The following is a 27,149-nucleotide window of genomic DNA, read 5'->3' as shown; positions in this document are numbered from 1 at the left end:
TGGATTAAAAGACCATAATAAAAACAATAGCAAATGCTTATGTAATACTCTTTGCCAGGCACTGTTTAACTTCTGTAAACTTCCAACAACCCCATTTTGCAAATGAGGAAGCTGAGGTGCAAGGAGATTGAGAAATTTGGTCAAGGTTGCATTGGCAGTCTACTAACTAAACAGCCTGGTTCTAAAGTCCTTGCTTCCAATCATGGTGAGCTCCTAAAGCTTCCGGGAGGAGAGGAGATCACAAAGGTCTGGTATCAGACTTCTCAGCAGTGAACTGGAAGCTAAAAGACAATGACAAAGTGCTTCCAAAATTCTGAGGGTAAGTGATTTTTCTCTGTAATTCTATAGCCACGTTTTTGTTTTTTTTTTTTAACAAATAGCCTAAAGATATTTTTAAGACATGCAAGGTATTGAAGTGTTTTCACACTCTTTCTCAAGAAACTGCTGGAAGATGTGCTCCAGCAAAACAAAGGAGCAAACGGAGAAAGAGGAAAAACACAGGGTCCAGGAAATACAATCCAGCACAGGTGAAAGGTGAAGGGAGCTCTCAAGGTAAGAGCTGTCCACCAGGCACAGAGAAGAACCAGCTCATGCTGGAGCAGAAGCTTGGAAGGCTTCTAGGAATAGGAAAATCGAAGTGATAGAGTGTTGATATGTTTAATTGTGTGAAAAATTGTATTGGAAGGTAATCGGAAGATGTAAAAAGAATTAATGACAATTAATAGGAAATTGGGGCTTCTCCAGTGGCTCAGCAGTAAAGAATCCATCTGCAATGCAGGCAACGCAGGTTCAATCCCTGACTTGGGAAGATCGCCTGGAGAAGGACATGGCAACTCACTCCAGTACTGTAGCCTGGAGAGTCCCATGGACAGAGGCGCCTGTCAGGCTGCAGTCCATGGGGTCGCAAAAGAGTCAGGCTCAACTGAGCAACTAAACTCCAGCAACAACAACATAGAAAATTAGCAAATTTTTTAAAAAATGAGGCAGTTATCCACTCTAGCCAAAAATAAAATGTATGTAATCTAACAATAAATAGATAAATTCAATCAGGTTTTCTCAGAGCTCAAAGCTCTCAAATTACTTTCCATAAAACCCCTGCTTCATCTCAAGGCACTTCATCTCAGCATACTCACTGCCTTTCTCACTGAACTCTAGCCCATTAGCCTTTCTGTGGTGCTTCAAACAAATTGAGATCCTTTGTTCTCTATCTCTCTATCCAACTGGCTAACTCTCAGTCCTAGCTCAGCTAGAATAAAACCTCTTCATAAAAGCCCTCTCTGAAAAAAAAAAAAAAAAAAGCCCTCTCTGACCTCAGCCAACACCCAGCAACTCTCCAACTCATCATCCTATTTATTAGCTTTCGCGTGTCTGCACGCTCGGTTGCTTCAGTCATGTCCAACTCTTTGTGACCCAATGGATTGTAGCCCACCAGATTCCTAAGTCCATGGGATTCTCCCAGGAAGAATACTAGAGTGGGTTGCCATACCTTCTTTCAGGGGATCTTCCTGACCCAGGGATCAAAACCAGGTCTCCTGCATTGCAGGCGGCTTCTCTACTGCTGAGTCACCAGAGAAGCCCTTTCTTGGCTTCTTAGATATTTTGTTTTTTTATTTGGCCATGCCAGGTCTTAGTTTGAGGTATGTGGGATCTAGTTACCCAACCAGGGATCAAACTTAGGGCCCCTGCATTTGGAGTTCGGAGTCTCATCCACTGGATTATCAGGAAAGTTCCTTCTTAGTTTACTTTTTAATTGTCCTTTTCTGCAAGTGTGTAAGCTCCAAGATGGCAGAGGATGTTCTATATCCCCAGGACCTGTAACAGTGTCTGGCCCACAGTAAATGCTCAGGATATACTGAATCAATGAGTGAGTGAGTGAGACACACCAGGGAGTCCTGCACTGTCTGTTTTCATACTTTCCTTGCTCTTAGTGTCTCCTAGTGGTGGAAGTTGGTACCACCAATCTCTCAAGACAAGGCTTTGGATAAGAAATTTGGGCCTTGGTTCTGCTTATCAATGAACACAACTCTCTAACTGGTTTATTTTCTTGCTTGGGCTGGACAGTAGAAAAGGGCAGGAAAACGATTGGATGCTTCCCTGGCCTTGGTCCTCTTAGTTAACCTAGGAAGGGTTAGGGGGTTGGAAGCGAGGTAGGCATCCAACTATTCCTTGAAGAGGGCCTGGGCAGCAAAGTGGAAGTAGCAGGTAATGGGAGGTGACAGGCCTGGGGTGGAAATCAGAACAGAATCACAGGTATAAATAGAGGTGTAACAAAGGTGAAGGAGGATGTCCCTGGTGGTCCAGTGGTTAAGAATCCTCCTGCCAATGCAGGGGGACACGGGTTTGATCCCTGATCTGGGAAGATTTCACATGCCACAGGGCAACTAAGCCCATGGGACACAACTGCTGAGAATGCATACCCTAGAGCCGATGCTCCACAACTAGAGAAACCACAGCAATGAGAAGCCTGCACGCTGCAACTGGAGAATAGCCCCTGATCACTGCAACTGGAGAAGGCCTGAGGGTAGCAATGAAGACCCAGCACAGCCAAAAATAAATAATAATAAAGAAAAAGAAAAAAAAGTTTTTCTTAAAGGGTGATGGAGAGAAAGAAAGAGGAAGAAAAAGGGAGCCAAAGAAAGAAAATAAAAAGGAGAGGAAATTGAAAGTAGAGAGAGATGAAGATGAAGAGTGACAGAAAGAAGGACAGAAGGAAAGGAGTGCCAGGTGACCTCAGCAGATACTCAGGCACATGTGAGCTGCCTCCTTTACTCCTTGCTGAAGAGCACTGGGGAATTCTGGGGAGCTTCAGCCTCCACCCTTCTGGATGATCTCAGATGAGTCTCCAGACCTCTCTGGGTCTCAGTTTCCTCGTTTGTAAAATAGACACAGCCATACTCACCTATGGCAGGCAAGTCATGGAGAGGATCCCATGAGATACCCTCCTCTAAATTAGTATGTATAGATCAACTCAAGTACCAGGTCCTGGGAAACAAAAGCCTGACACTGCTTTTGTTCTCCAGGAGACTGGACTGAGGGTGGATCTAGAACAGGGTCACCAATCTCCCCCAAATTAAAGTAAGAAGTGATAAGTGCCATGGCAATAAGAGTGAAGGAAGTACTATATAACACCAAATTCTGTCCTTTTGGAGGAAGTTTCAGAAGGCTTCCTAGAGGAGGCTTTGAAGCAGGGCTCTACAGGATGGGTGGAATTTGGATTTGGATATGCAGAGAACAGGGATGGGCATTCCAGAAGAAGGGAAGTGGGTGAGCAAAGGCAGGGAGAGTGGATTTCAGCCTGTGTGTAGGGGGATATGGCCAGATAAATAGGTTGGCGAAGGACTTCTGAGGGTGTTGGGGACTCTCTGGCCTGACAGGGCTAGGCTGGAGTTTCTGAAAAGGCTCTGTTATGACTGCCCCTGAAAAATTTACATGCGTGCATGCTCAATCACTCAGTTGTGTCTGACTCTTTGCGACCCCATGTACTATAGCCTGCCAGAATCCTCTGTCCATGAGATTCTCCAGGCAAGAATACTGGAGCAGGTTGCCATTTCCTCCTTCAGGGGATCTTCTTGACCCAGGGATTGAACCCATGTCTCTTGCACTGCAGGCAGATTCTTTACCACTGCACCAACTGGGAAGCCCATTTTAATTATAGCTTCCACCCCCAAGTTCAAAACCAATAAGGCCTATGGATCTACTTCCAATAAGAACAGCCCTGGGAATTCCCTGGCAATCCAGTGGTTAGGACTCTCTAAGTTTTTATTGCCAAGGGCCCAGGTTCCCTGGTCAGCGGACTAAGATACCACAAACTGCTTAGCGAGGCAAAAAAAGAAAAGAAAACAGAACTGAAGTAGATTATTGGGACCCAGCCATGGACAAAATACATATTGTCCTGGTCCTCCTAGCACACATATGAAGTGTCCTTGGAGGCCACCTAGGCCAGATCCCCATTATATAGATAGGGAAATCAAGGCTCAAAGATGAGAAACGGTCTTCTCAAGGCCATTGGCAGATAGGTTCCCAATCAATCACCTGAGTCCTAGTTTCCCATCTCTCTCTGAAGTCTCTGGGAGCTCTGACTGGCCCAGGTTCCCCTACCCTGACACCACCTTCGCAGTTTGCAGGCCTCTGCTGCTTTGTTCTCTGCTGCAGCCACTTCCACTCCAAGGTTCCCCAAAGAGCCTTACTGAGACCAGTTGCACCTGTTTGGCTCTAGTGGGGAAGGTGGCCAAACTCTTGAGTGGTTCAAGGGTGTATGTGTACATCTACATGTTTGCATGTTCCAGCAAAAACAAAGTTCTGTCCACTCTGCCATTACACATTTATTAGCTGGCAATGGAGAAACACCTTTGTTTGTTTGTTTTAGCTGCGCTGCCCAGCACACAGTGTCTTAATTTCCTAACCAGGGGTGAACCCAGGCCCCCTGCAGTGGAAGCAGTCTTAACCACTGGACTGCTAGAGAAGTCCCGGTTGGTCTTTAGAGGATGATGTCGTGGGAGCAAAGAACTTGGATGTCCCTGCAGGATGCTTTGGAAGAGCTTTACAGCTCTGCCAGGGAACCTCCTGGCGTGGGGGTGGGTGATGGGCAGAGGCAGTCTCAGGGAGAGTTCCTCCTCCTTCAGATCAGTCTCCAAGGACCATTTGTGAACTCTAGAAGTCCTGAAAACCTGACTCTTAAAAAATCTGCGATGTAGAGGACTCTTGAGAAAGTTGCTCTCCAAGTGGTGTTTTATATTCCAGTAAGAGTTTGTCTTCTGGTCTAGAGAAGCTGGGCTTCCCAGGTGGCACTAGTGATAAAGAATCCACCTGCTAGTGGAGAAGACACAAGAGATGTGGGTTCGACCTTGGGGTCAGGGAAGATCCCCTGAGTAGGAAATGGCAGTCCACTCCAGTATTCTTGCCTGGAGAATTCCATGGGCAGAGGAGCCTGGCAGGCTACAGTCCATGGGGCAGTAAAGTCAGATGCGATTGAACACACACACAACTGGAGAAGCTTAGTAAACACCAAGGAAGGTGCTAGGGGTGGTACTTGGCTCCTGAAACTTTCAGTACCCAGATCCATAGGGCAGCTCAATGCTTCAAACTTCAGACCTGTATATCCACCTACCTGCTGGACATTGCCTGGATGTTTTGCCTAGATCTCAGACTCAATCTGTCCCAAAGCAAATTCAGTATCTTCCCTCCTACCACAACTTCCAGGTCTTCTATGTCCTCATTTCAGCAAATAACAAAACTATTTATCTATTTACTCAAGCCAGAAACCTAGGAGTTACCCAGGACTCCCTCCTATCTCCCACCTCCCATATCTAAATTCCATGTTGCCTAATCCAGTAGCAAATTCTGTGCTTTCATTTTACCCAGGTGCTCAGCTGCATCATATGTCCACTCACTCTGGAACACTTTCCTCTCTTAGTGTCCATAACTTCACACTCTGTCAATTTTCCTCCTACCTCACCTTCTCTTCTCTTGTTGTTAAGTCGCTTGGTCATGTCTGACTGTGCAACCCCATGGACTATAGCCCGCCAGGCTCCTCTGTCCATGAGATTTCCCAGGCAAGGATATTGGAGCAGGTTGCTACTTCCTCTTCCAGGAGATCTTCCCGACCCAGGAATCGATCCTTTGTCTCCCGCATTGGCAAGTGGACTCTTTACCAATGAGTCACCATGGAAGCCCTTTTCTTCTTTTTGGCTCAACTGCTAAACATCGGAGTACCCCAAATCTTAGACTTACCTACTTAGATTCTTGTACTAGTTATTCTTCTTGAATTCCCTAACTTCAAGTAGTGTTTAATGACAGAGACTACCAAATCTGAATCTCTAGCCCTGATCTTGCTTCTAACCCTTAGGCTCATAAATCCACCTGCCAACTTGATATGGGTCTTCACCTTGCTTTGTCTTAAACCACACTTCTGATGCCTCTTGTGTTCAATCCTGCACCTCATCTTCCTCATCCCAGTATTAGTCACCATCCATCCACCAAGCTGCTCAACACTCAAAACCTGCAAGCCATGCTTGATTCTACCCTTTCTCCCATCTCACTAGTTCAAAACCAACAAAGTCTATAGGTCTGTCTCTAGGATATGCATCTACCTCTTTTCATCTTCACCCACCATCAGCCCAGGCCAACTCACCAACATTTCTTGCTGAAAAACTGCAGTACCTCATCTCCCTGCTTCTTACTCTTGCCCTCCTCCGGTTCATTCTTTTTAAAAGTATTTGCTTATTTATTTTTGGCTGCACTGAATCTTTGTGAGGGCTTTCTCTAGTTGTGGCGAGTGGGGGCTACTCCTTAGTTGCCGAATGAGAGCTTCTCCCTGCGGTGGCTCCTCTTGTTGTGGGGCGTGGTCTCCAGGGCATGTGGGCTTCAGCAGTTGCAGCACAGACTCAGCAGTCGTGGTGCACTGGCTTAGTTGTTACCCGACATGTGGAATCTTCCTGGACCAGGGATCGACCTCATGTCTCCTGCATTGGCAGATGGACACCACCTTATCTTCTTATCCACAGCACCACCAGGCAAGTCCCTCCTCCAGTTCATTCTTAATACAGCAGTAAGAGGGTTCAGAAATACAAAATATGATCATATGGCTCCCCTGCCTAAAATCCTTCAAAAGTTTCCCACATATTTAAAATATGAAATAAAATAAAATATGAAATAAAATCGATGGTTGATTGATCTGATCTCACCTCTTTTTAGTTCTTCAACACCACATCCCACCATTCTCCCCCTTGTTTGTTCACTGCATTCCTGCCACACTGGAACTCTTTTTGCATTTAGAACATGCCAAGCCTTCCCTGCTTTAAGCACTGGTGTTCTCTCTACCTAGTACTCTATTCCCCTTGATTTTTCTTTAACGTTTTTAAAAAAATATTTATTTGGCTGTGCCGGGACTTAGTTGCAACATGCAGGATCTTTGACTGTCATTGCAGCATTTGGGATATTTAATTGCAGCATGTGGGATCTACTTCCCTAACCAGGGATGGAACCTGGGCCCCCTGCATTGGGTGTGCAGAGTCTTAGCCACTGGACCACCAGGGAAGTCCCCTAGTCCCCTTGATTTATTAATAATTACTCAGGTTAAATGTCCAATTTCTCAAAGACAAGTAACAAAAACAAAACCCTAAAAGTGGTTTGACCAATAAAGGGATTTATTATCTTATACAACCAGAGTTTTAAATCAGGGCATCTCTGTAACCTGTTTAAAAATAAGTGGTTCAGCAGTATTATCAAGGATCCAGGTCCTTTCTATCTTGCTATCTACCATAGTACTTATCACCATTTGAGACAATATAGTGTAGGAGTTAATCCAGATTCAGAAGCCAAACTGCCTAAATTTGTAACCTGGCTACCACTTTACTAACTGTATTGTTAAATTACTCAATCCCTCAGTTTCTGTGTCTGTACAATGGAGATGATGATTATAATATTAACTACCTCAGAGGGCTGATTTGAGGACTGAATGAATAGCTGTGAGGATTAAATATGTAAAATTGAAACAGCTTCCCTAGTTCCCCTAGAGGATGATATGGTTGCATGGCATCATCGACTCAATGGACGTGTGTGTGTGTGTGTGTGTGTGTGTGTGTGTTAGTGGCTCAGCCGTGTCCAACTCTTTGCGACCCCACAGGCTGCAGCCCACCAGGCTTCTGTCCATGGGATTCTCCAGACAAGAATACTGGAGTGGATTGCCATTTCCTTCTCCAAAGGATCTTCCCGACCCAAGGATCGAACCCTCGTCTCCGGCATTGCAGGCAGATTCTTTACCTTTTAGGTTATAGAGAAGTCCTCAATGGACACGAGTTTGAGCAAACTCCGAGAGATAGTGAAGGACAGGGAAGCCTGGCATGGGGAAGTCTAGGGGGTCGCAGAGTCGGTCACGACTGACGGACTGAACAACAACCCTAGTTCTAGTTCATTCCTCAGGCTCAGTTTTACCCTGGAGACATTCTTGTATCGTTTTAACAAACTCCCCTATTTTAAACCACTCATTTCTGGGGTTCGCCACGAGGCTCCCCGCTCTGTCATTTCGCTTTGGCGCCATCTGGCGTCCCAAAGGGAAAGTGACGCGCCTGCGCTCTCCACCCTCTGCCCTTTGTCTCTTCCCCTGGTCCAAACTGGTACCTATATCTTTAAGGTTCTCGGTCAAGACTCAAGACTTCAGGGGCGGAAGCCAAGGAACGCCCGCTTGAAGTCCTCTCAGGTTGGTCCAGTCCGGGTAAGGGGAGGGATTTAGCGAACTCCACATAAATAATTGGTCTTTCCTTTGGCTCCGCCTCTGTGAAGCAATCACAAACGCCTGTGATTGGTCAGGGGCTGTGGAGGCGGGGGCTCCGAGCTTGACTCCTGGTTCTCCCGGACCATCCCGGCTGCAGCTCGGTGGGCGGCATGTCCGCGAGTGAAGAGACGCGTGGAGGTGCCAGAGGAGAGAGCATTACTGCTCCCGGCTCCTTCAGCTTCAGCTCGGAACCAACGCTCGAGGACATGTAAGCCGTCCTTGCCCAGCCTGAGCTGGGGAGATCGCCCTTACTGCCTCCTTTCGGGGAGGGTCCCTCCACGTGTTCGGAAAAAAAGGCTAGTAGCTGTGCTCAGGTTCTAGTTCGGGGGGTTGACCCCAGGCGAAACTTCTAACCTTCTCCTCTGCAAAATGGGCTTAACTATACACATCTGAGGCAGGGACATACCGGAGTACGGTGATGCTTCTGCCCTGCCTCAGTCCTCCAGGAGCGGGAGGTAGGATGGGAGCAGATGTAGTGTTGAGACGTCGAAGACATTTCTTTCTGGAGGAAATCCAGGAGGGCTTCTTGGGGGAAGTGTCCTGGGGCTGCATTCTGTAAAATCAATAGGATTTAGATATGCAGAGACAGGGTTATTCCGGGTGGAGGAAAACTGCAGAAGCAGCAACAAGAAGTGGAATAATGAAAATGGGGATATTATTAGATTTCGATAGTTTCGGGTCTGTAAGGATGCACCCATTTTACAGATGAGAAAACCAAATCCTCTAAAAAAGAGATGACTTGTTTAGGCCAGCCAAAGAATTAGTTGCAGAATCCTCTCTGACTTGCATGCTCCCATTGCATCTCACTGAGTACCTGCCAGGGCCTTACATCTCCTCCCCCATCCCCTAACCTTGGGACCTGGGCTTCTACCCCTTTCTCCCATTCCAGCCGCCGTCTCCATGCTGAGTTCGCTGCTGAACGAGACTGGGAGCAATTCCATCAGCCTCGGAACCTCCTCCTGGCCTTGGTGGGGGAAGTGGGGGAGCTGGCAGAGCTCTTGTGAGTAGATGACAGGCTTTCTGGAAGAGTCTGTGTTGAGGAGGGGAGGGGAGGGGAGGATTCATTTGACCATCAAATATCCATGGATCCAGTTTCTGCTCCTCACTACCAGGCTCTTCTGTACCTGGTTGCTGGGCATTCAGAGAGATGACTTATGGGTCTGCTGCCCTCTAGGGGCTCCCAGTCTCCTGGGGGAGAAAGGTGTAAAAACAGCAAGGCAGACCCAGGTCTGAGAAGGGGTGGTGGGAACCTTCCTTTACCTCTGCCTCTGGGGTAGAAAGGCTGGTCTTCTATAGAAGGCATTCCAGAGAGGGGGAACCACATTTGCACAGGTAGTGAGATGGAAAAGGGCAAGTTAAATTCAGTGAGAATGTAGGATTTCAGTGATTATGTAAGATTCCTTTAGTGTAAGTTTCTTGACAAAGGGCAAGGATTTTGTATCTGTCTTGTTCTCTGGTGTGTCCCAAGTACCTGACACATTAAGTACTCAATACATATATCTCTTGTGGCTGCGGAGGAGATGGGTAGGATAGGAACACAGAATGGTAGGATTTGGCTGGGAAGTAATGGAGTTCTGGACAGAACACCTGACCCGATTTGAGTTGTAGAAAGATCACTGTACCTGCCGAGTGGATTTGATCCCCTAGGAGAATTGTGTCAGGGGAGATCAGTGAGGAGACTGGTGTAGATGAGGCAAAAGGTGGTGAGGATCAAACCAGGGTAGTCTCAGGGGCATGGAGAAATGAGGGCACAGATGTGTGGGAGGGCAATCCATTCATTCATTACAAGTCCATGAGCACCTTCTGGGTGCTAGGTCATCTAGAATCAAGATATGGCCTTGAACAAGATGGATACCCTCACAGTGCAAAGAGACTGACAATAAATAAGTGAACTAACTTTAAAAGATATGGAACTGTGACAAGTTCTAGGAGGCAAATAACACGAGGTGTTGAGAAAGAAGGAGAGAGAAGAAAAAGAGGGAGAAGGCTGTTCTGAGGAGGTAACATTTGAGCTGAGACCTGCTGGGAAGCATGGATGGAGGAAGAGCATTCAAGGTTGAGGGAGCAGTAAGTGCAAAGGCCCTGTGACAATTTGGCCTGTTTGCAAGACAGAAGAGGCTAGAATGAGTGGCTTTAAGGCGGGGTGAGAGGGAGCGTGGTGGATAATGACATTGGCAGAGACAGGAGTCATTTCATGCAGAACCTGGAGGGCGTGGTAGGAGTTTGGATTTTATTCCAAGCACAGTTGGAGGAGTATCATTTTTATTTTTGATTGTGCTGGGTGTTTGTTGCTGCATGTGAGCTTCCCTAGTTGCGTGAGTAGGGTCTACTCTGTAGGGGTGGTGGCTTGTCTTGTTGCAGAGCAGGGACTCTAGGGCGCTCGAGCTTCACTAGTTGCAGTGCATGGGCTCAGTAGTTGTGGCACACGGGCTTAGCTGCCCCTATGGCATGTGGAATCTTCCCGGACCAGGGATCGAACCCGTGTCCCCTGCACTGGCAGGCGGATTCTTAACCACTGGACCACCAGAGAAGTCCAGTTGGGGGAGTTTTAAGTAGGGGAGGGATGAACTGTAATTTGTTCTTTTAAAAGATGGTAGGGTAAGAAGAGAAGATGAATTAGCAGACTTTTGCAGTGGTCCAGGTCTAAGGTTTAGTCTGGGGTAGAAGTAGCTGGGGGTTGGCAGGTAGGACTGGGTCCCAAAAAGTGAAATGTCCTCTCCTTGGCTTAGGTAGGGACACAGAGGTCTGGATGAATCATCTGATGAGGTCTCTTCCCCACCATAAGGAGTCCAGGGCCCAGATGAGTTGACTTGTCCTGGAAGAAACTTCCTAGGAGGTGGGAGTTCACTGCTTCAAGGTGTGGGCTGCTCCTAAGAGAGGTGGAACCCACTGTCCTAGCTAGCATCTATGTGTGTGTGCCTGTCTTATGTGTTCTGTCCCCAGTCAGTGGAAGCCCGATGAGGAGCCTGGGCCCCAAGCCTGGTCCCCCAGGGAACGAGCAGCCCTTCAAGAGGAGCTCAGTGATGTCCTCATCTACCTGGTAGCATTGGCAGCCCGCTGCCGTGTAGACCTGCCCCAAGCAGTGCTCTCCAAGATGGATATCAACCGGCGACGCTACCCAGCGCATCTATCCCGTGGCTCTGCCTGCAAGTATACAGACTTGCCCCACGGGGCCACCTCTGAAAACCAGGCCATGGGGCCTACAGACCCTGCCTCTGAGTCCACAGGTCAGGTCTCAACCTAGAAACATGGGCACAGAACCTGCAGCTCAGCATGGCCTCTGAGGAGCAGAGGGTGCCTGGCCAAGGTACCTCTTTCTAGTTCTTTCCTAAGAGATCACAGACCTGGGGGCTACACTTCTTGAGGTCTAAGGGCCCAGAACCTCCAGAAGATAGCCTCCTGTTTTTTTCTCCCTCAATAAAACTTTCGGTTACCAGCTTCTAGACTCTTCCTGGGGCAGCCAGGGAGGCTCTGTCTCAGTCCATGCTGGAGAGGGGCACCCAGAATGCCTGTGAGCCCAACTCCCATGTTTTTCTATTGTACCTCCCACCTGCAGAGCAGAGAGATCTGATTTCTAGAAAGTTCCCTGTCTGATCTCATGTAAGTCCCTTCCCCTTCTCTAAATAAGATCAGAGGCTTTATGTAGTGTTGGATAGGAGCCCAGATTCTGGGGCCAGGCTATCTGGGCTCAGATGCCATCTTTGGTACTAGATGATGTTCATTATGGGGCTTCTCAGGTAGTGTTAGTGGTAAAGAACCCGCCTCCCGATGCAGGAGACATAAGACACACAGCTTTGATCCCTGGGTGGGGAAGATCCCCTGGAGGAGGGCATGGCAATCCACTCCAATATTCTTATCTGGAGAATCCCATGGACAGAGGAGCCTGATGGGCTACAGTCCATAGGGTTGCAAAGAGTTGGACACAACTGAAGCAACTTAGCATGCAACACGATGTGCATTATATTTTTATCTCTCTGTACCTCCATTTCCTCATCTAAAATGAAAATAATGGTATCTACTTAGTAGGGTTGTAAGGTTTAAGTAAGCTATTATAGAGTGCTGGACTTCCCGGGTGGTCCAATGGTTAAGACCCCACACTTCCAATGCAAGGGGCCTGGGTTTGATCCCTGGTCGCGGAACCAAGATCCCACATGCCACGCAGTCAAAAAAAAAAAAAATGTAGAGTGTTTAGGACAGTGTCTGGTGCATAGTAGGTAGTTGTTAAGTTTGCAGTTGTTGTTATCAGTTTGCTTTTCAACTCAAAACTTTCAGGGGCCCAGGGCAGGAAATATGTTAAGGCCGGCCTGGGCCTGAGTTCCAGGCCCCAGTCTTGTCCATCAGACCCCAGAGCTGTGAGAGCCCTCTGCCCCTCTCCCTTGGCCCCCAACACAGATCAGGGTCAGGTCTGTCTGGTGTGGAGCAGAACAAGGCTTATTTTCTTTTGGACCTTGGAATACCTAACACTTCCCATCCCACCCCCCCACCCCCACCCCGTCACAGCCTTCCTTCCCAAGGCAAATTTGTTTGTTCCACTTCTATCTAAAGATATTGTGGGGAATGTATGATTCACACGTTGTGTGACCTCAGGCACATCACTTCCTTTTCAGAGATAACCTGTGGCCTGCCTCCTTCACCCTGTTTCCACATCAGTGAAATGAAGCTTTCCACTTTACTGGCCTCAGTCCTCTTATTAACGGCCTCACTCCCTCTTAACCAGTGACCTCTCTTACTTCCCTGGTAAGAGAATCCATCAGGTTGGAACTGCTTTAAGTTCCAAACCTTCCCGTCAGTGATAGCAAGAGCTTTATCTTATTGATCTCTTATTTCATCCTGTCTCCTTGATCAATTATCTCCTCTCTCCTCTATATAATTAAGGTCTCTTCCTTTCCATTAGCCCTTCCCACCAGCCCATAAAGCATAATCAAGCCTCTTCCCTATTGATAAGGCAAAATCAACAAAACTCCAGCTACTTCCATCATGATTTTCACAGCCAAGCCACCCACTCTGCTTCCTTATTCTCTCATTTCTGCCCTAACCCACTCAAGGTTGGCTTTCACCCCCACCCCTTCCCTGGAGGGGTTTCCCTGTTGGCTCAGGGGTAAAGAATCCACCTGTGATACAGGAGGCGCGGGTTCAATCCCTGGGTCAGGAAGATCCTGTGGAGGAGGAAATGGCAATCCACTCCAGTACTCTTGCCTGGAGAATTCCACAAAGAGAGGAGCCTGGCGGGCTACAGTCCATGGGGTCGCAAAGAGTCAGACACAACACGACTGAGCATGCACACACCTCAACTGAAACTGTTCTCTTTGCTTTCCCTGAATTCATACACACACACTGGTCACCAGAGCAGCATCTGACAGCTAAATTTCCTCTGTGAAACACTTTCCTCTAGATTTCCCAGACACTTCGGTTTTCTTTCTACCTCTGGCTGTTTATTCACAGATTCAAGTTCTTGAGTACCCTCTCTGGATGTGGTGCCATAGCTTCCAGACCTGACACCCCTGAGCTGTTACTTCTATCACCTCCCTGATGCCCCCACATTTTTGTGTCCAGACTGGGCTGCAACAATGGCTGCCACTTAACTCCCCTCCTGCTCCTCATCCTGTGTCCCCATCTCAGGGACACTGCCTGCAGTCCCCCAAGCTAAGAAGTGAAATCAGCCCAGCTCTCCTGTGTCCCAGGTCCACTTTAACTCCTATGAAGTCTAGTTCTATAATATGTCAGATCCCTCCCTCCCCTCTAATCCCCCAAGGCTTCTGTGTGGCCTCTAAACCATTCACCTGGCTTTCAGTGTCCTTAGTGGTCTGTCTCCTGCCAACCTCCTTGCTTCTTGTCTCTACATTCCACCCCCGGGGATGTCTGCAAGCTCTAACAAGTCTGCCATGCAGGTTCTGGGGCTCTCTTCATACCTCCCCAACCCCAACTCTCTTGATTTTAAGACTAGCTCAAATGTCACCTCTGAGGGAATTTCCCTGGCAGTCCAGTAGTTAAGACTCCACGCTTCTTCCAATGGAGGAGGGTGCAGGTTCGATCCCTGGTCAGGGAACTAAGATCCTTGCAGGGCACAGCTAAAAAAAATGTCACCTCTGAGAAGAGCTTCTCTAAACTCCAAGATTGCACTGAGGATCTCTCCTATCCAATAGCTCCACCATCATTGTCCCAGTGACAAGGGACTGCTGTCAGTCCCCCAAGGGACTACTGACTGGCTGTCAGTACCTATCTGCTTATCTGCAGAAATAGAGGTAAAGTGAGTTACCTAACTTTGGAATGCTTTGAGGATGAAAATGAGCTAGTAATAATGTAGCACTGAAGGCCTTTAAACTCAGGTGGTGCAGCGGTAAAGAATCCGCCTACCAATGCAGGCAAGTCAAGAGACATGAGTTCAATTACTGGGTTGGGAAGATTCCGAAGGAAATAGCAACCTGCTCCAGTACTCTTCCTGGGAAATTACATAGCCAGAGGGGCCTGGTGGGCTACCATTGACAGAGAGACATGACTGAGCATACACCTGCACACAAAGTTGCCACTATTGCTTCTCTGCTAGACTGAGTTGCATGATGTTCATGCCCACTCACCAAAGTTCTGCAAAATGCATTACCCGTTGATCACGAATGTCACAAATTTATGAACCTTTCTAGATCTGAGTTCATGAAGACATAGCCAAGGAGCAAGTGTAGAATGACTCCACACCCACAAACCCAGTTCCTGGAACTTCCCTTTTGGGCTTATAGCCCCACTTGAATCCATGCCGATTCACTTAATTCACCTAAGCCTAGGGAGACCCCCAACTCCCCGCCTCTCCCCGCCCACCTCATTCACAGGCACGGATGGGGTGAGGATATAATACTTTATTCACTCTAACATGGGCCGAGGGGATGTAATGAGGGGGAAGTGGGCACGTTTCCAGGGATCCCGGTAGGGGAATCCTGTCTCCCAGTTCCAGGGCAGCCAGACCTGCCAGTCCCATCCTATTCAAGACGCTGGTGGTGGGGCGGGGAGTTGTCCAGGTTAACGCAGCCCCAGGTTGGAATCCCAGAGTGCCCCTCCCCAGCTAGAGGCTCGCACCCCGCGGAGAAAAGAGACGGCGGCTCAGCTGCCCTCACAATCTGGGCAGCGCTCGGTGGCAGTGGCTCCAGCTGGTAGCTTGAAGTCCCGGCCGCAGCCGGCGCAGATATAGAGACGGCGCCGCATATGCGCGCGACGGTGGCGGATGAAGTGCGAGCTGAGGCGGAAGCGCCGGCCGCACTCGGAGCAGGGATAGGGCCGCTCGCCGGTGTGCGTGCGCGCATGCTCCGCCAGGTTGGAGCGGTGGCCGAAGCCGCGGCCGCACACGGGGCAGCGGTGCGGCTTCTCGCCCGTGTGCACGCGCCGGTGCTTGGCCAGCGCCGAGCTCTGGGCGAAGCGCGTGCCGCAGTCGGCGCAGGCGTACGGCCGCTCGCCCGTGTGCGTGCGTCGGTGGCGCGCCAGGCATGAACTGCCGCCGAAGGCGCGTCCGCAGTCCGGGCACGCGTACGGCTTCTCGCCCGTGTGCACGCGCAGATGCTGTGCGTAGTTGGAGCTCTGCGCGAAGCGGCGGCCGCATTGTGCGCATGCGTACGGCTTCTCGCCCGTGTGGCGCCGCCGGTGCTGCCGCAGATTCGAGGCGGCGGAGAAGCGCTTGTCGCACTCCGGGCACTCGTAAGGCCGTTCGCCCGTGTGGGTGCGGCTGTGTTTGGTCAGCGCCGACTTCTGCGAGAAGCGCCGGCCGCATTCGGTGCACGCAAAGGGCCGCTCGCCCGTGTGTATGCGGACGTGCTTGGCCAGTGTGGAGCGGCGTGCAAAGGCGCGGCCGCAGTCCCGGCACGCGTGTGGGCGCGCCGGGTCTGCCGACGGCGCTGGCGCCTCGCTCGGGACCTGTGGGGAGAGGGGGGACAGGTCAGCCCTGACGGAGAGACCTGGGAGCCAGAGACCTGGGGCTCCGCCAGCTGCAGCCTCCCCGTCCCCAGTTTGTACAGTAGTTAAAGCCAAGGGGTGCACCTCTCAGTACTGTTGTGTGCGTCTAATGAGAGAATTAACGCACATATCACAATGCCTGGTGTCGTTCCAGCTATTCTTTATTAATTCAACCAAAATTTATTGAGCGCGTAATGTGCCAGACTCTGTTCTAGGAACTGGGGATTCAGCATTAAATTTTTTTTAAACTCATAATTTCAGGAAGAATGGATAAAAGGGGTGCTGGTACTGGGGGGATGGTGTAAATTTAAATAGGGTTAAGAAACCTCACTGATGTCATCTGAGCCTTTACCTAAAGGAGGTGAAAGAGCAGCTTCCGGAAGGGAAAAGGGGAAAACAAGGTCCTGAGGCAGGAGTTTTTCCGTTCCGGGAATGGCAAGAAAAAGTGCCTAGGGCAGAACACAGTAGGGGAGGAGTAATCCATGGAGTGGTCCTTAAGGCGCGTTATCTTAGCATAGATCCTTGAATGAGAATCTGATGAGGAACCAGTAGAGGAGATGTCGGAAGGTTCTGAGCAATGAGGGACAGATAAGACTCATATTTTAAAAGGTTCCACAGAATGAGGGAGGGGAAGGGGCAGAAACCCACCGAGGAGGCCCCTGTACTGCAGGCCAGAGAAGACAATGGCTTGGACCCAGGTGACAGAGGTGGAAAGTGAAAGTGGTGAGAAGTGGTCTGCTTCTGGATATATTCTGCAATTGGAGACAGCCAACCTGATGATAGATTATACATGAGATACAAAGAAAGAGAGGCGTCAAGATGACTCCAAGGATTTTGAGCTTAGCAACTGCAAAGGCAGAGTTGTCATCTACAGAATGGTGGGGGGAGGGGGGGCGTGTTGCGGGGGGAACAACGAGTTGGTACCTGTGGTCTGTTTCTGATCCTACCCACAGTTGTCCTGGACACATCTGGAGCTCAGGGGAGAGGCCCAGGCTGGAGATGTAAACTGGGAAGACATCAGCCTGCAGGGGATTTTTAAAGCCTTGAGACTGGATGAGTTCAGGGACTAGAGAGAACTGGGAGGCAAGATGTGAAGCAGCCAGCAAAGGAGATTGAGCAGCCAGTGAGATCAGAGACCCAGGAGAGCATGGTGTCTTAGAGCCAGGCTACAATCAAGTTTAGACTCTTTAATAAACTTTTAAGAGCAAGCACCTATCATTTTTTAAAGCTGCACAAAAGGCAGCAAGCATGAAACCCAAATACTCTGAGGCCTGAAATGAAAAAAATTGGAGAATATGTCAGTTTCATGAGGTCTGGGTCTCTAGAGATAAAATCAGAAAAAGAAATGCTTTATAAGAGGCAGATGAAGGGAAAACAGTTTGCACTAACAGTCAAGAGGAGTACTGAGGACACACTGCTTCCTTCATAGAAAAGAGAAGGCTCATCCTAGCAAAAGTGATGTTGAATCTCTACTATGGACTAAGCAGGGCTTCCCTGGTGGCTCAGATGGTAAAGTGCCTGTCTGCAATGCGGGAACACGGGTTCGATCCCTGGGTTGGGAAGATACCCTGGAGAAGAAAATGGCAGCCCACTCCAGTACTCTTGCCTGGAAAATCCCATGGACAGAGGAGCCTGGTATGCTACAGTCCATGGGGTACTTCACTTTCACTTTCATGGACTAAGCAAATAGAATATTAATTCATGACCAAGTGAAAAACCAGGCGTGTATTAAGGATAAGACAGCATTAGCTTCTGTCTCCCCATATTCCTTCTCTACCAAATAATTATCATTATTCTTTTATAGATAAAGAAACAGTTTAAGAGAGGTGACAATTAGGGAGTATTAAGGCCTTTTTCTGAAGTTGTAAGGAGAGCAGCTTCAGGGCCTTCAAGATCCTTTGTTAAAGACAGTAGCTTAAAAAAAAAAAAAAAAAAGACAGTAGCTTTTTGGGACTCCCCTGGTGGTTCAGTGGCTAAGCCTCCATGCTCCCAGTGCAGGGGGCCCAGGTTCAATCCCTAGTCAGGGAACTAGATCCTACATCCCACAACTAAGACCTGGCACAGCCAAAATAATTAATTAATTTTTAAAAGACAGCAGCTTTTTGTTAACCACCTCAGAAATGTGGGGCTTCCCTTGTGGCTCAGCTGGTCAAGAAACTGCCTGCCATGTGGGAGACCTGGGTTCGATCCCTGAGTTGGGAAGATCCCCTGTAGAAGGGAAAGGCTACCCACTCCAGTATTCTGGCCTGGAGAATTCCATGGACTGTATATAGTCCAAGGGGTCGCAAAGAGTCGGACATGACTGAGTGACTTTCACTTTCACTTTTTCAGAAATGTGGAAACAAAGCAGTTTGAAAAATTAGTCACCAAGCAAGGCAACCCTGGCTACAACAGTTTATACAATGATATTAGTGATAACAACATTAGAGTGTAAGATTTGACAGTGTTGTTATGTATAATACATTATTGTATTAAATCTTCCTGTCACCCCTCTTCCCCCACCCCTACCCCCAGGATCAGGCATTATCTTTTGGAAACTGAGAAAACTGAACTGAGAGAGATTAAATTGATATAGCCCATGGGAGTCAGGACTGACTTTATAGAGTTCTCATCCTTCAGCAGTAGGCTACACTGCTTCCCTGCACTCAGAGTGCCAAGATGTGCCAGCGGCTGGATTCCAAGTGCCTGGCACTCTCCAAGAGGGATTCAAGGTTAAAATACAACTTGATACTTTAAATTGAGAAACTCCCCACAGCAATTTGGCACAGTCTGAATTCAAGGTCACACTTTCCAGTCTTGCCCTGGTTTTAACAACTATGGGGTTTATATCGTGGAAAGAATTTTTCTCATTATATCTATATTTTTCTGGCCCCTTTTTTTTCTTTGGCACCCTTCTTTTAGGTGACCGACCAGCCTGAGGACTTTCTTAACCCTGGATTCACTAATTTGGGAAAAAGAAATTCTTCACACAAGTACCCTTGAAATCTCCAACTCCAGGAGGAGAGGCCTTGGGTGCCCCAGGAAGAATCTTGGTGAGGGGTTGAGTCTAGCTCATTAAGACCCCAGGCAAGTCCCTCCCTCCCCCTGCCTCACTGAACCAAGGAGGGCAAGGTAGGCTAGGTAACATTAAGTATTTCCCGACTTGAAGTATGCACATCACAGAATGCAAAAGGCTTCTAAGTATTATGTAGGCTTACTTTTATCATCATGATCATCATGTATTTATCTTCATGGTTATTAGAAAAACAACAGATCACATGAAACCCACAGTTTTATCAGCATTATTGTTCAGATGAAGGTAAATTTATTTATCAAAACAACGTGAATCTATTTGAAGGCAACTAAATAAATGAGCACAACAGGTGAGCAATAGACACGTGAATGAAGTTTGGCAAATACCAGACTTACATGTCTTTTCAATTCTATGACTGTCAGATTTTAAAATTAGAATAATGGGTATCTGCACTCTTAACATGAGAGCACTAGGGGGATATGATGTAGTTTAATAATGTGATAATCCAAGTATTTAAAGTTAGTGATTTTTGCCTTTCTGCTTAAGTTTAAAAAAAGAGCAAACGTTCCAGTTTCTTCTTCAACCATTACTTTTCTAATTAATAAATAACTACCATTTACTAAGCACTCACTATGTGCCAGGAACTGCAATAAATACTTTTCACCCATGTTCTTGTTTTAAATTCTCACAACCCTTTGGGTTAGGTTGTATTAGCTCTATTTTAAAATAAGGATAGAAGACTCAGAAGTAAGTGACCATCAAGGCCCTACAGCTGATCCATCAGCAGGGCCAGGGTTTACACTGGAAGGCTGTCATTGTCCAAAATGCCTTTTCTCTCAGCCATGATGCAATCCTATCTCACTGACAAGTTTGAGGTCACCTCCGCAGCTTGTCTCCCTCCCCTGGATTCTTTTAGCTGTCCAAATCTCCCTTCTTTGGAGTACAGAGTATATAATACAATCCTGACCTGAGTCCCTCACTCATTGCAACAAGAAGGGTGGTCCATAGACCAGCAGCGTCACTGGCAACTTGTTAGAAATGCAGAATCTCAAATCCCACTCCAAACCTACTGAATCAGAATCTTCACTTTAGCAAGATCCCCAAGTGGAATGTATGCATGTTAAAAATGAAAACTGATCTAGAAGAGAGGCGCACTACTCCCAGAGAAAGCAGATGGGAAAAGTAAAGAGCATTTTACAGGCTAAATGACCACACGGGCAAAGTCTTCGAGGTCAGGTGTACTTGAAACTGGGGCATGGGAAGGATGCTGACCGACTAGAGATGAAGCCATGAGGTTGAAGGATGAAGAGTTTGGAATGCCAGGCGTGGGAGCTTAGGGAAACAAAACCACTCAAGGTTCGATTTTAAGCAGGAAAAGACAGAATTGGATGCACATAGAGCCCTCTGGGAAAATCTTTCTATTAATTAAAGATAGTTTGGATTTTGATAGGAGGTGAGACACTGCTCTAATCCCTGTGTGCACCATAATTAGGGCCTGTCCTGGACAATGACTGGCCACGTGAGAGCTGAGACTCACAGAATGTGGACACTGAGCTTTGGAGACCACTATTTCATAAGAACCCAGACTCAAGGAGACCACACAGCAAGTTGATGAGCTATTTTGTGGGCACAGTGCTAAATCTTTGTGGGATGTGTGTGTGTAACTCATATTTCTACTCTCCTCCAAATCCAGTCACCCACGTGATATTTACTCTGGATTTCAAGGATCTTACTTTCATTATCTCATTTTATAGTTGAGAAAGCTGTTGAGGCAAAGCTGGTAAATGTGGTCGTCAGGATTTGAGCCGATGCTTTTAACCACTAAGTGACACCATTCAGAGTGTAGCCCTACCGCCCTTTCATGACTAGCCATGCCGACCCCCACCCTTCCCATCCTTAGCTCCAGCCACTCCAAACAATGTTCCCAAATATCTCCTTCTTTCCACCTTCCCTCCACTGCTGCCAGTACCTTAGAGCAGGCCATCAGCCTTACCTGACCTGGTCTCCCCATAACAGCCAACGATTCTTCTAAAAAGGAAATGTGATCATGCCTCTTCTCTGATTTGAAGCTTCTCATGGCACTGCATAACCTAACACAGTAGGTACAAATCTATAGGCTGACTATACGCAAACACCTTTTACTCTCTGGTCCATCTGTTTCTCTGGCCTTATCTTTTCTGAGCACTTGCTGTGTCCTCATCCTGGAATGCCCTTCCTCCTCCTCTATTTGCCATATTCCCACTAAGTTTACAAGGCCCATGTCAAAGTTATTTCCCTGAAACGTTTCCTACTGCCTTGAGTTATTTGCCTTCACTCCTCTGTCTAGGCCTCTATGTTGGTTTCCCTGTTCACATCCAGCCCCAGGATTCAGCCTTATTGAGGCCTTGATAAAAATGAGTTGAAACATCTCCAGAAGGATGACCTAGCCCAAAGTCCTGAACTTTAGGAGGAAGAATGAATAATAATAGCAACAAATATGTACAGAGTGTTTATTGTGTGCCAGACACAGTTCTAACTCTTTACAAGTATTAACTCATTTAATCCTTCCAATCCCAAGAAGTAGGTGCTATTATGATTTCACTTTTACCAATGAGGAAACTGAGGCACAAAGAGGTTAAACTTGCCACAGGTCACACAGCTGGTAAGTAACTGATGGAGTTGGAAGTCCACCCTAACTCTGGAGTCTTTTTCTTAACTTACAGGCCAAAGGAGACCAGGGGATTCACAGGGCCGGAAGAGGCAGGCTGAGCTAGGAGGATGGGCCAAGGAGGCCTGAGAAAAACAGAACTAAACGGGCCAAGGCAGTGAAAGCATGGAGTCCTAACCACTGAACCGCCAGGGAATTCCCTAAATAGTTATTTTGACTGGAAGAGGAGGCCACAGAAGCCAGCCCCCTCCCCCTAGGCCCCACCACACCCACTAGGGGGCAGCAGAACTTTCTTTTCCTGGGAACTGGCCACTGTGCAGGAAGAAATCAGGGAACCCGGGCCCAGAAACCCTGCATATGGACACAAGGGCTGCTGTGGCTTGGGGTGGGAGTCTTGTAGAGTTCTGGGAAATAGAAATATACCTAGTGGCAGCTAGGGTCCCGAAAGGGGAAATCTAACTCATACTTTGATCTGCTTAAAACTCCCCTCTTTAAACCTTCCACGCCCTTGTCAGTCTAACCCTGCTATACATCAAGCTCCACGAGAAACCGAGGAGGGCATTTACTCTCCAGCACCCAGCACAGAGCCTGGCACAGTAGGCGTGACATCTGTATTGTGGCAGCATGGACAATGGGACAGAAGGATGGGTGGCCAACTCTTGAGATTCTAAGCCTGAGAGTCCAGGGAAAGTAGGGGGAGGATCCCTGGCTTCTGACTGAGGGAGGTTGGACCTGCACCAGATTTAGGGCCGATGGGACCCCCGTGGTGTGGGACACGTACCTCCTTGTTGTCCATAGGGATCTTGAGTTTCACCACTTCATACTTCTCTTCACCCTCTTCCTCCTCACCCTTCACCAGCAGCACCATCTCCTCTTGCATCTCTTCCTCCTCCTCCTCCTCCGTCTGCTGTTCACCGGGCATCTTGGTGTCCTGGGGCAGGGAGCTGAGTCAGCTCAGGACCCGCCCCCCCCCGACCATGGCTCTGGCCCACACAAGGCGATGCAGCCGTGGCTTCTCCTCCCGTGCCCAGATCTGTGTCTGACCCTCTTCCCTGTATCCCAACCCGGCCCTAGGCCCCAGCCTTGTCCCGGGACCAGCTCGAAAGACTCGTTCACGCTACTCATCCTGGCATTCAAGGCCCTGAACACTTCGAATCTCCAGCCCCGGTGAGACGCCACCCTCCCCGCGCTGAGTCACTCCCAGGAGCCTGGGTCAGCGGCCCGGAGCTCTAGGGCACGGGCTGGAGGCGGGATCGGGGCGGAGACCCTGGGGGGTGCGCACTCACCAGCCGCAGGTTCGGGCGCTCGCGCTGCCCCAGGCCAGGGCGCCGGGCGGTTGGGCACTCTGCGACGCCGCGACTCCGGGGGCGGGGCGTGGGCGGGGCCTCAGAGGCAACCGGCCATTGGTTCAGAACACAAACTCCGCCCCCGAGGGGGAGGGGCCAGAGGACCCAGGCGTCCGGCCCAAACTGCCCTGGGAGGGTGGCAAGCCCACACCCAGCGCCTTCAGCTATCCCCTAACTCCCAAAGACCCCAGGCCGGCCTACTCGGTGTTCAACGTCCTCGCAGTCTAGTTGTGACCTACCTTCAAAGCTCGTTTCCTTTGGCCGGCTCGGAGGTCTCCGTGGCGGCCAAGCGCGTCTGCTCCGCCCGAAATAGGCCACGTGCGCTCCCGCCCCTGCCTGGGCCTCTCGCTGGCGCCCCGCCTGGAGGGCGGACCCTGTTGCCTCCTTACCTCTCTCCTTCCCTCTTTTTGCCTCTTCTTCCATCTTTTCTGCTTTCCCGGCATTGCCTTCGGGTTTCCTGGTCTCTGGGATACCTTGCCCCTTTAGTACATACTTACCAACAGGCACCCCAGTTATCGCTGCCATTTATTGTGTGGTGCGCCTCTTGGGCGCCATCGTTATGCTAAGCCTTTTTTACACCCCTGATCTCCTCACAAAGGTGGGTCCATTTCACAGATGAGCTAACTGAAGTTCAAGGAGGTAAACTGATTTACCTAAGTTCCACAGTAAGTGTTGTCATAGCATCTCTGACAGCCCAGTAGCCTAGGTGGAAATTTATACCACACAGACCAGATCCAGTCCACAGAAGTATTTTGGCCCTCAGGTTTAAAAGTAAACTTCAAAAAAAGCCTGAGAGGTTTTACAAATTTTAATTCCCAACATTTAAAAATTAAGATAGTTCATATATAAAGATCTGTATTTTCCCACTTCTTGTATTTCCCACTTGAAAAAGATAACCTAATTCTCGCATTTTATGAATGGGGCAATGTGGATTCAGAAATGATGAAAGAAAAGAGAAATAACATTCAGTAAGTGCTTACAATCCCTAGTGTCCTTACAACAACCCTGTGGGGATCAATAATATTATCTTCCTTTGACAAATGAGGGAACTAAAAGCTTAGAGAGCTTAAGTAATTTGCTCAAAGTCATATAGCTGGTAAGTAACAAATTCCAAAGCTCATATTGTTTCTGTTGCACCAAATTATCTCTCAGAACTGAGGTTACATGAGGAAAATGGTAGCAGAGCCAGGAGTGAAGCCTGATCCTCAGTCTGCAGAACCCAGAGCATAATTTGGATGTTGGGATTACATCTCGTCAAAGTTTTGCTCTTCCTCAGAGCTGTGAAAAGAAGGTAAATGAGTATGATACAATCAGGATCCCCCAAACCACTTGTGTTCATTCTCTCATCAAATATTTTTTGAGCCCTACTGTGTGCCTGACACCATTTTAGACATTGGAGATGCAGTCTTGAACAAAAGAGCCGAAAACCTTGACTACTGTGGCACTTCTCAGGGTGTACAAAATGTCACCAAGTAAATAAGGTACTTTCAGCTAAGGATAAGTATCAGAAGGAAATAGGACCAGATGGTGCAACAGAGGGTGGCTATGGTTGGGGGCTTCTTTAATGTGAGCAGGGAAGGCATCTCTTAGGAACTAATACATGAAATGAAACTTGAATGGTGAGAAAGGGTTAATCATTTGAAAATCTAGAGGAAGAATGTTCTAGAGAGAACTACAGAAACTTTATAGTGAGATTAAAGTTGGCATGTCTGAGGGAAAGAGAGAAGACTTGTGTGGCTGGAGCCAAATGAAGAGGAATATCATGTGGGAGTTGGAAAAGAGGCAGGCAGGGGTCAGATTATGGCTGGAAATCTAGCAAAAGGCCAGACGTGCTTCCCCCTGATTCAGAGAATCAGTGAGGAGACTCAGCGGGGAGCAGTGAAAGTCCCCACTGGAAGGTCCTCCTACTGTGGGAGGATTTGGGAACAGACACTTGCAGAAGGAGGATCATGAACAAGTATCTACCTGGAATCCGAGCTAGTTCCTGAGAATCTCTTAGTCTAGTAAAGAAGATAATGATTTTAAAAAAAGAAGAAGAAGAAGAAGATAATGATTTTAAAATACACACGTAGGGCTTCCCTGGGGGTTAAGTGGTAAAGAATCTCCCTGCCAATGCAGGAGACATGGGTTCGATCCCTAATCGGAGAAGATCCCACATGCCATGGAGCAACTAAGCCGGAGTGCCACAACCACTGAGCCTGTGCTCTAGAGCCCGGGAGCCGCAACTACTGCAGCCTGTGTGACTACAGCCTGTGCTCCACAACGAGAGAAGCCACTGAAATGAGAAACCTGCGCACCGCAACTAGAGAGTGGCCTGCGCAGCAACAAAGACCCAGCACACCCAAAAACAAATAAAAAGTTTTAAAACCCAATAATATATTCTCCAGGGGGATCTTCCCAACCCAGGGATCGAACCCGGGTCTCCTGCATTGTAGGCAGATTCTTTACTGTCTGAGCCACCAGGGAAGCCTAGATAATATTTTATATATAATATACATATGAAAAGGAAATAATAGGTGTTCTGGCAGGAAAATAGTGGGGTGAGTGAATAACTCCCTGGAAGGGAGTGGATATTGAGTGCAGGCCTCACTGAAGAGATAAAGGACCTTCAAAGATGAGTGGGGGGTTGCCAGATAGACAAACAGGTAGCAGTTGGTGAGACTGTGAACTCTTGTGAAGGGCACATCATGTTCAAGGACATCATTCACCAAAGTATTGAGGGAGGTCTATTGTGTGCCAGGCCCCTTTTAGAATTAGGCAGTAGGAAGTTGAATTTGGAAAAGTCTTTACCTTTCTTTTCACTATTCTGCATTTCACTATTTGCCTTCAGCCTCAGTAGAAGTTTACTTGAGCTTCTGAATCCCCAAGGACTTGGTACAGAGAACACACCATCCGCTATCCCATCTCTCACCTCCTCCTTTCTTAGCATGTTCCACATCATTGTTTACGTCTTAACATAATTGCCACTTCTTTGACGAGGCATTGGATCATATAGGATTCTCTCCTACCTGCAAGCTTCCTACCACACTTGAAAATATTTGTTCAATGTCTATCTTCTGCATAGAAACTGAGGGCAGAAATTTTATCTTGTTCATCTTTCTATGTCCAATACCCAGCACGCAGTAGGTAGTGCTGTTGTTGAATGTCTCTTTATTCTAAAGAAGCTCTTGATGTGTTAAGGGCTCAGAGGAAGAGGGTACTAACCCAGGCTGGAAGTTTAGGGAAGGCTTCTGGGAGGAAGTAACGCTTAAGGTATTTGGATAGGGGGTGGGGAGCATTCCAAGTTACCAAAACAAAACATTTAAGAGGCACAGAGCTGAAACCACACACGTGGAAGGTCTTGAATGCCAACTAAGGAGTTAAGTTTTACAGACAGGACATGCTGCTATACGGCAGGGTTTTTAATAGGGGAGTGATGTGGTCAGATTTTTACAAAGTTCACTGCAGAGTAGCTTGGAAGCCGACCTGGTAGGGTGGGGAGACACGGAAACCAGCAGAAACGATCTTCCCAAAGGCCTCCATTAAGGTCTTTGAGGGGTGTGTGCATCTAAGGACAGAAGCCGCAAAGAATCCCGCGACTGAAGTCAAAACACTGGGATTTCGAGTCTGTATAACAACTTGGTAGGGGTGGGAAGGCTGGGAGGAACCGCGCTGCAGCAAGCTTTCATTGGTTTCTAGGGAAGCCCGGCCAATGGTTAATGTCGCGAGAGCTTCTACCCAGGGACCGTTCCCGCACGCAGATTAACTGAAATGCCAAGCCAGCGAAGTTGCAGAGCAGTCTTGTACTTCGTTTCTTAGATCGGTGAACCGCCCTAGTCTTTTTGGTCCCTGGCCAATCAGGTCAGTTCCTCTTCCCCCCTTCCTCCCTACTGGCGCCCTCCTTGGAAAAAGCTGGGAATTAGAGTCCAGCATCTAACGACGCACGGATGGCTGGGAAAT

General features: G+C 48.2%; 2 protein-coding genes across 4 annotated transcripts; one reads left to right on the top strand and one right to left on the bottom strand.

Moving 5' to 3' along the window:
• The first annotated feature begins 235 nt into the window (after positions 1–235).
• DCTPP1 (dCTP pyrophosphatase 1) lies at positions 236–11,708 on the top strand. 2 transcript variants are annotated; one of them, XM_043455370.1, is made up of 5 exons: positions 236–319; positions 8,132–8,197; positions 8,308–8,480; positions 9,162–9,272; positions 11,216–11,708. In XM_043455370.1, the coding sequence occupies exons 3-5, from the start codon at positions 8,383–8,385 to the stop codon at positions 11,514–11,516; spliced, it is 510 nt and encodes a 169-aa protein (XP_043311305.1). In that variant the 5' UTR covers positions 236–319; positions 8,132–8,197; positions 8,308–8,382; the 3' UTR covers positions 11,517–11,708. The 2 variants fall into 2 exon arrangements, with proteins under 2 accessions (XP_043311305.1, XP_043311304.1); XM_043455369.1 differs by lacking the exons at positions 236–319; positions 8,132–8,197 and having other exon boundaries at positions 8,292–8,480.
• Positions 11,709–15,105: 3,397 nt separating this feature from the next.
• Positions 15,106–23,543, bottom strand: ZNF771 (zinc finger protein 771). 2 transcript variants are annotated; one of them, XM_043455367.1, is made up of 3 exons: positions 23,450–23,543; positions 22,646–22,795; positions 15,106–16,165 (listed from the first exon to the last, which is right to left on the bottom strand). In XM_043455367.1, the coding sequence occupies exons 2-3, from the start codon at positions 22,784–22,786 to the stop codon at positions 15,362–15,364; spliced, it is 945 nt and encodes a 314-aa protein (XP_043311302.1). In that variant the 5' UTR covers positions 22,787–22,795; positions 23,450–23,543; the 3' UTR covers positions 15,106–15,361. The 2 variants fall into 2 exon arrangements, with proteins under 2 accessions (XP_043311302.1, XP_043311303.1); XM_043455368.1 differs by having other exon boundaries at positions 23,151–23,520.
• Positions 23,544–27,149: the final 3,606 nt, after the last annotated feature.

This window comes from Cervus canadensis, chromosome 32 (assembly GCF_019320065.1).
Source record: "Cervus canadensis isolate Bull #8, Minnesota chromosome 32, ASM1932006v1, whole genome shotgun sequence".
NCBI classification, from domain to species: Eukaryota; Metazoa; Chordata; class Mammalia; order Artiodactyla; family Cervidae; genus Cervus; species Cervus canadensis.
This window is presented reverse-complemented; position numbering and strand designations above follow the sequence as displayed.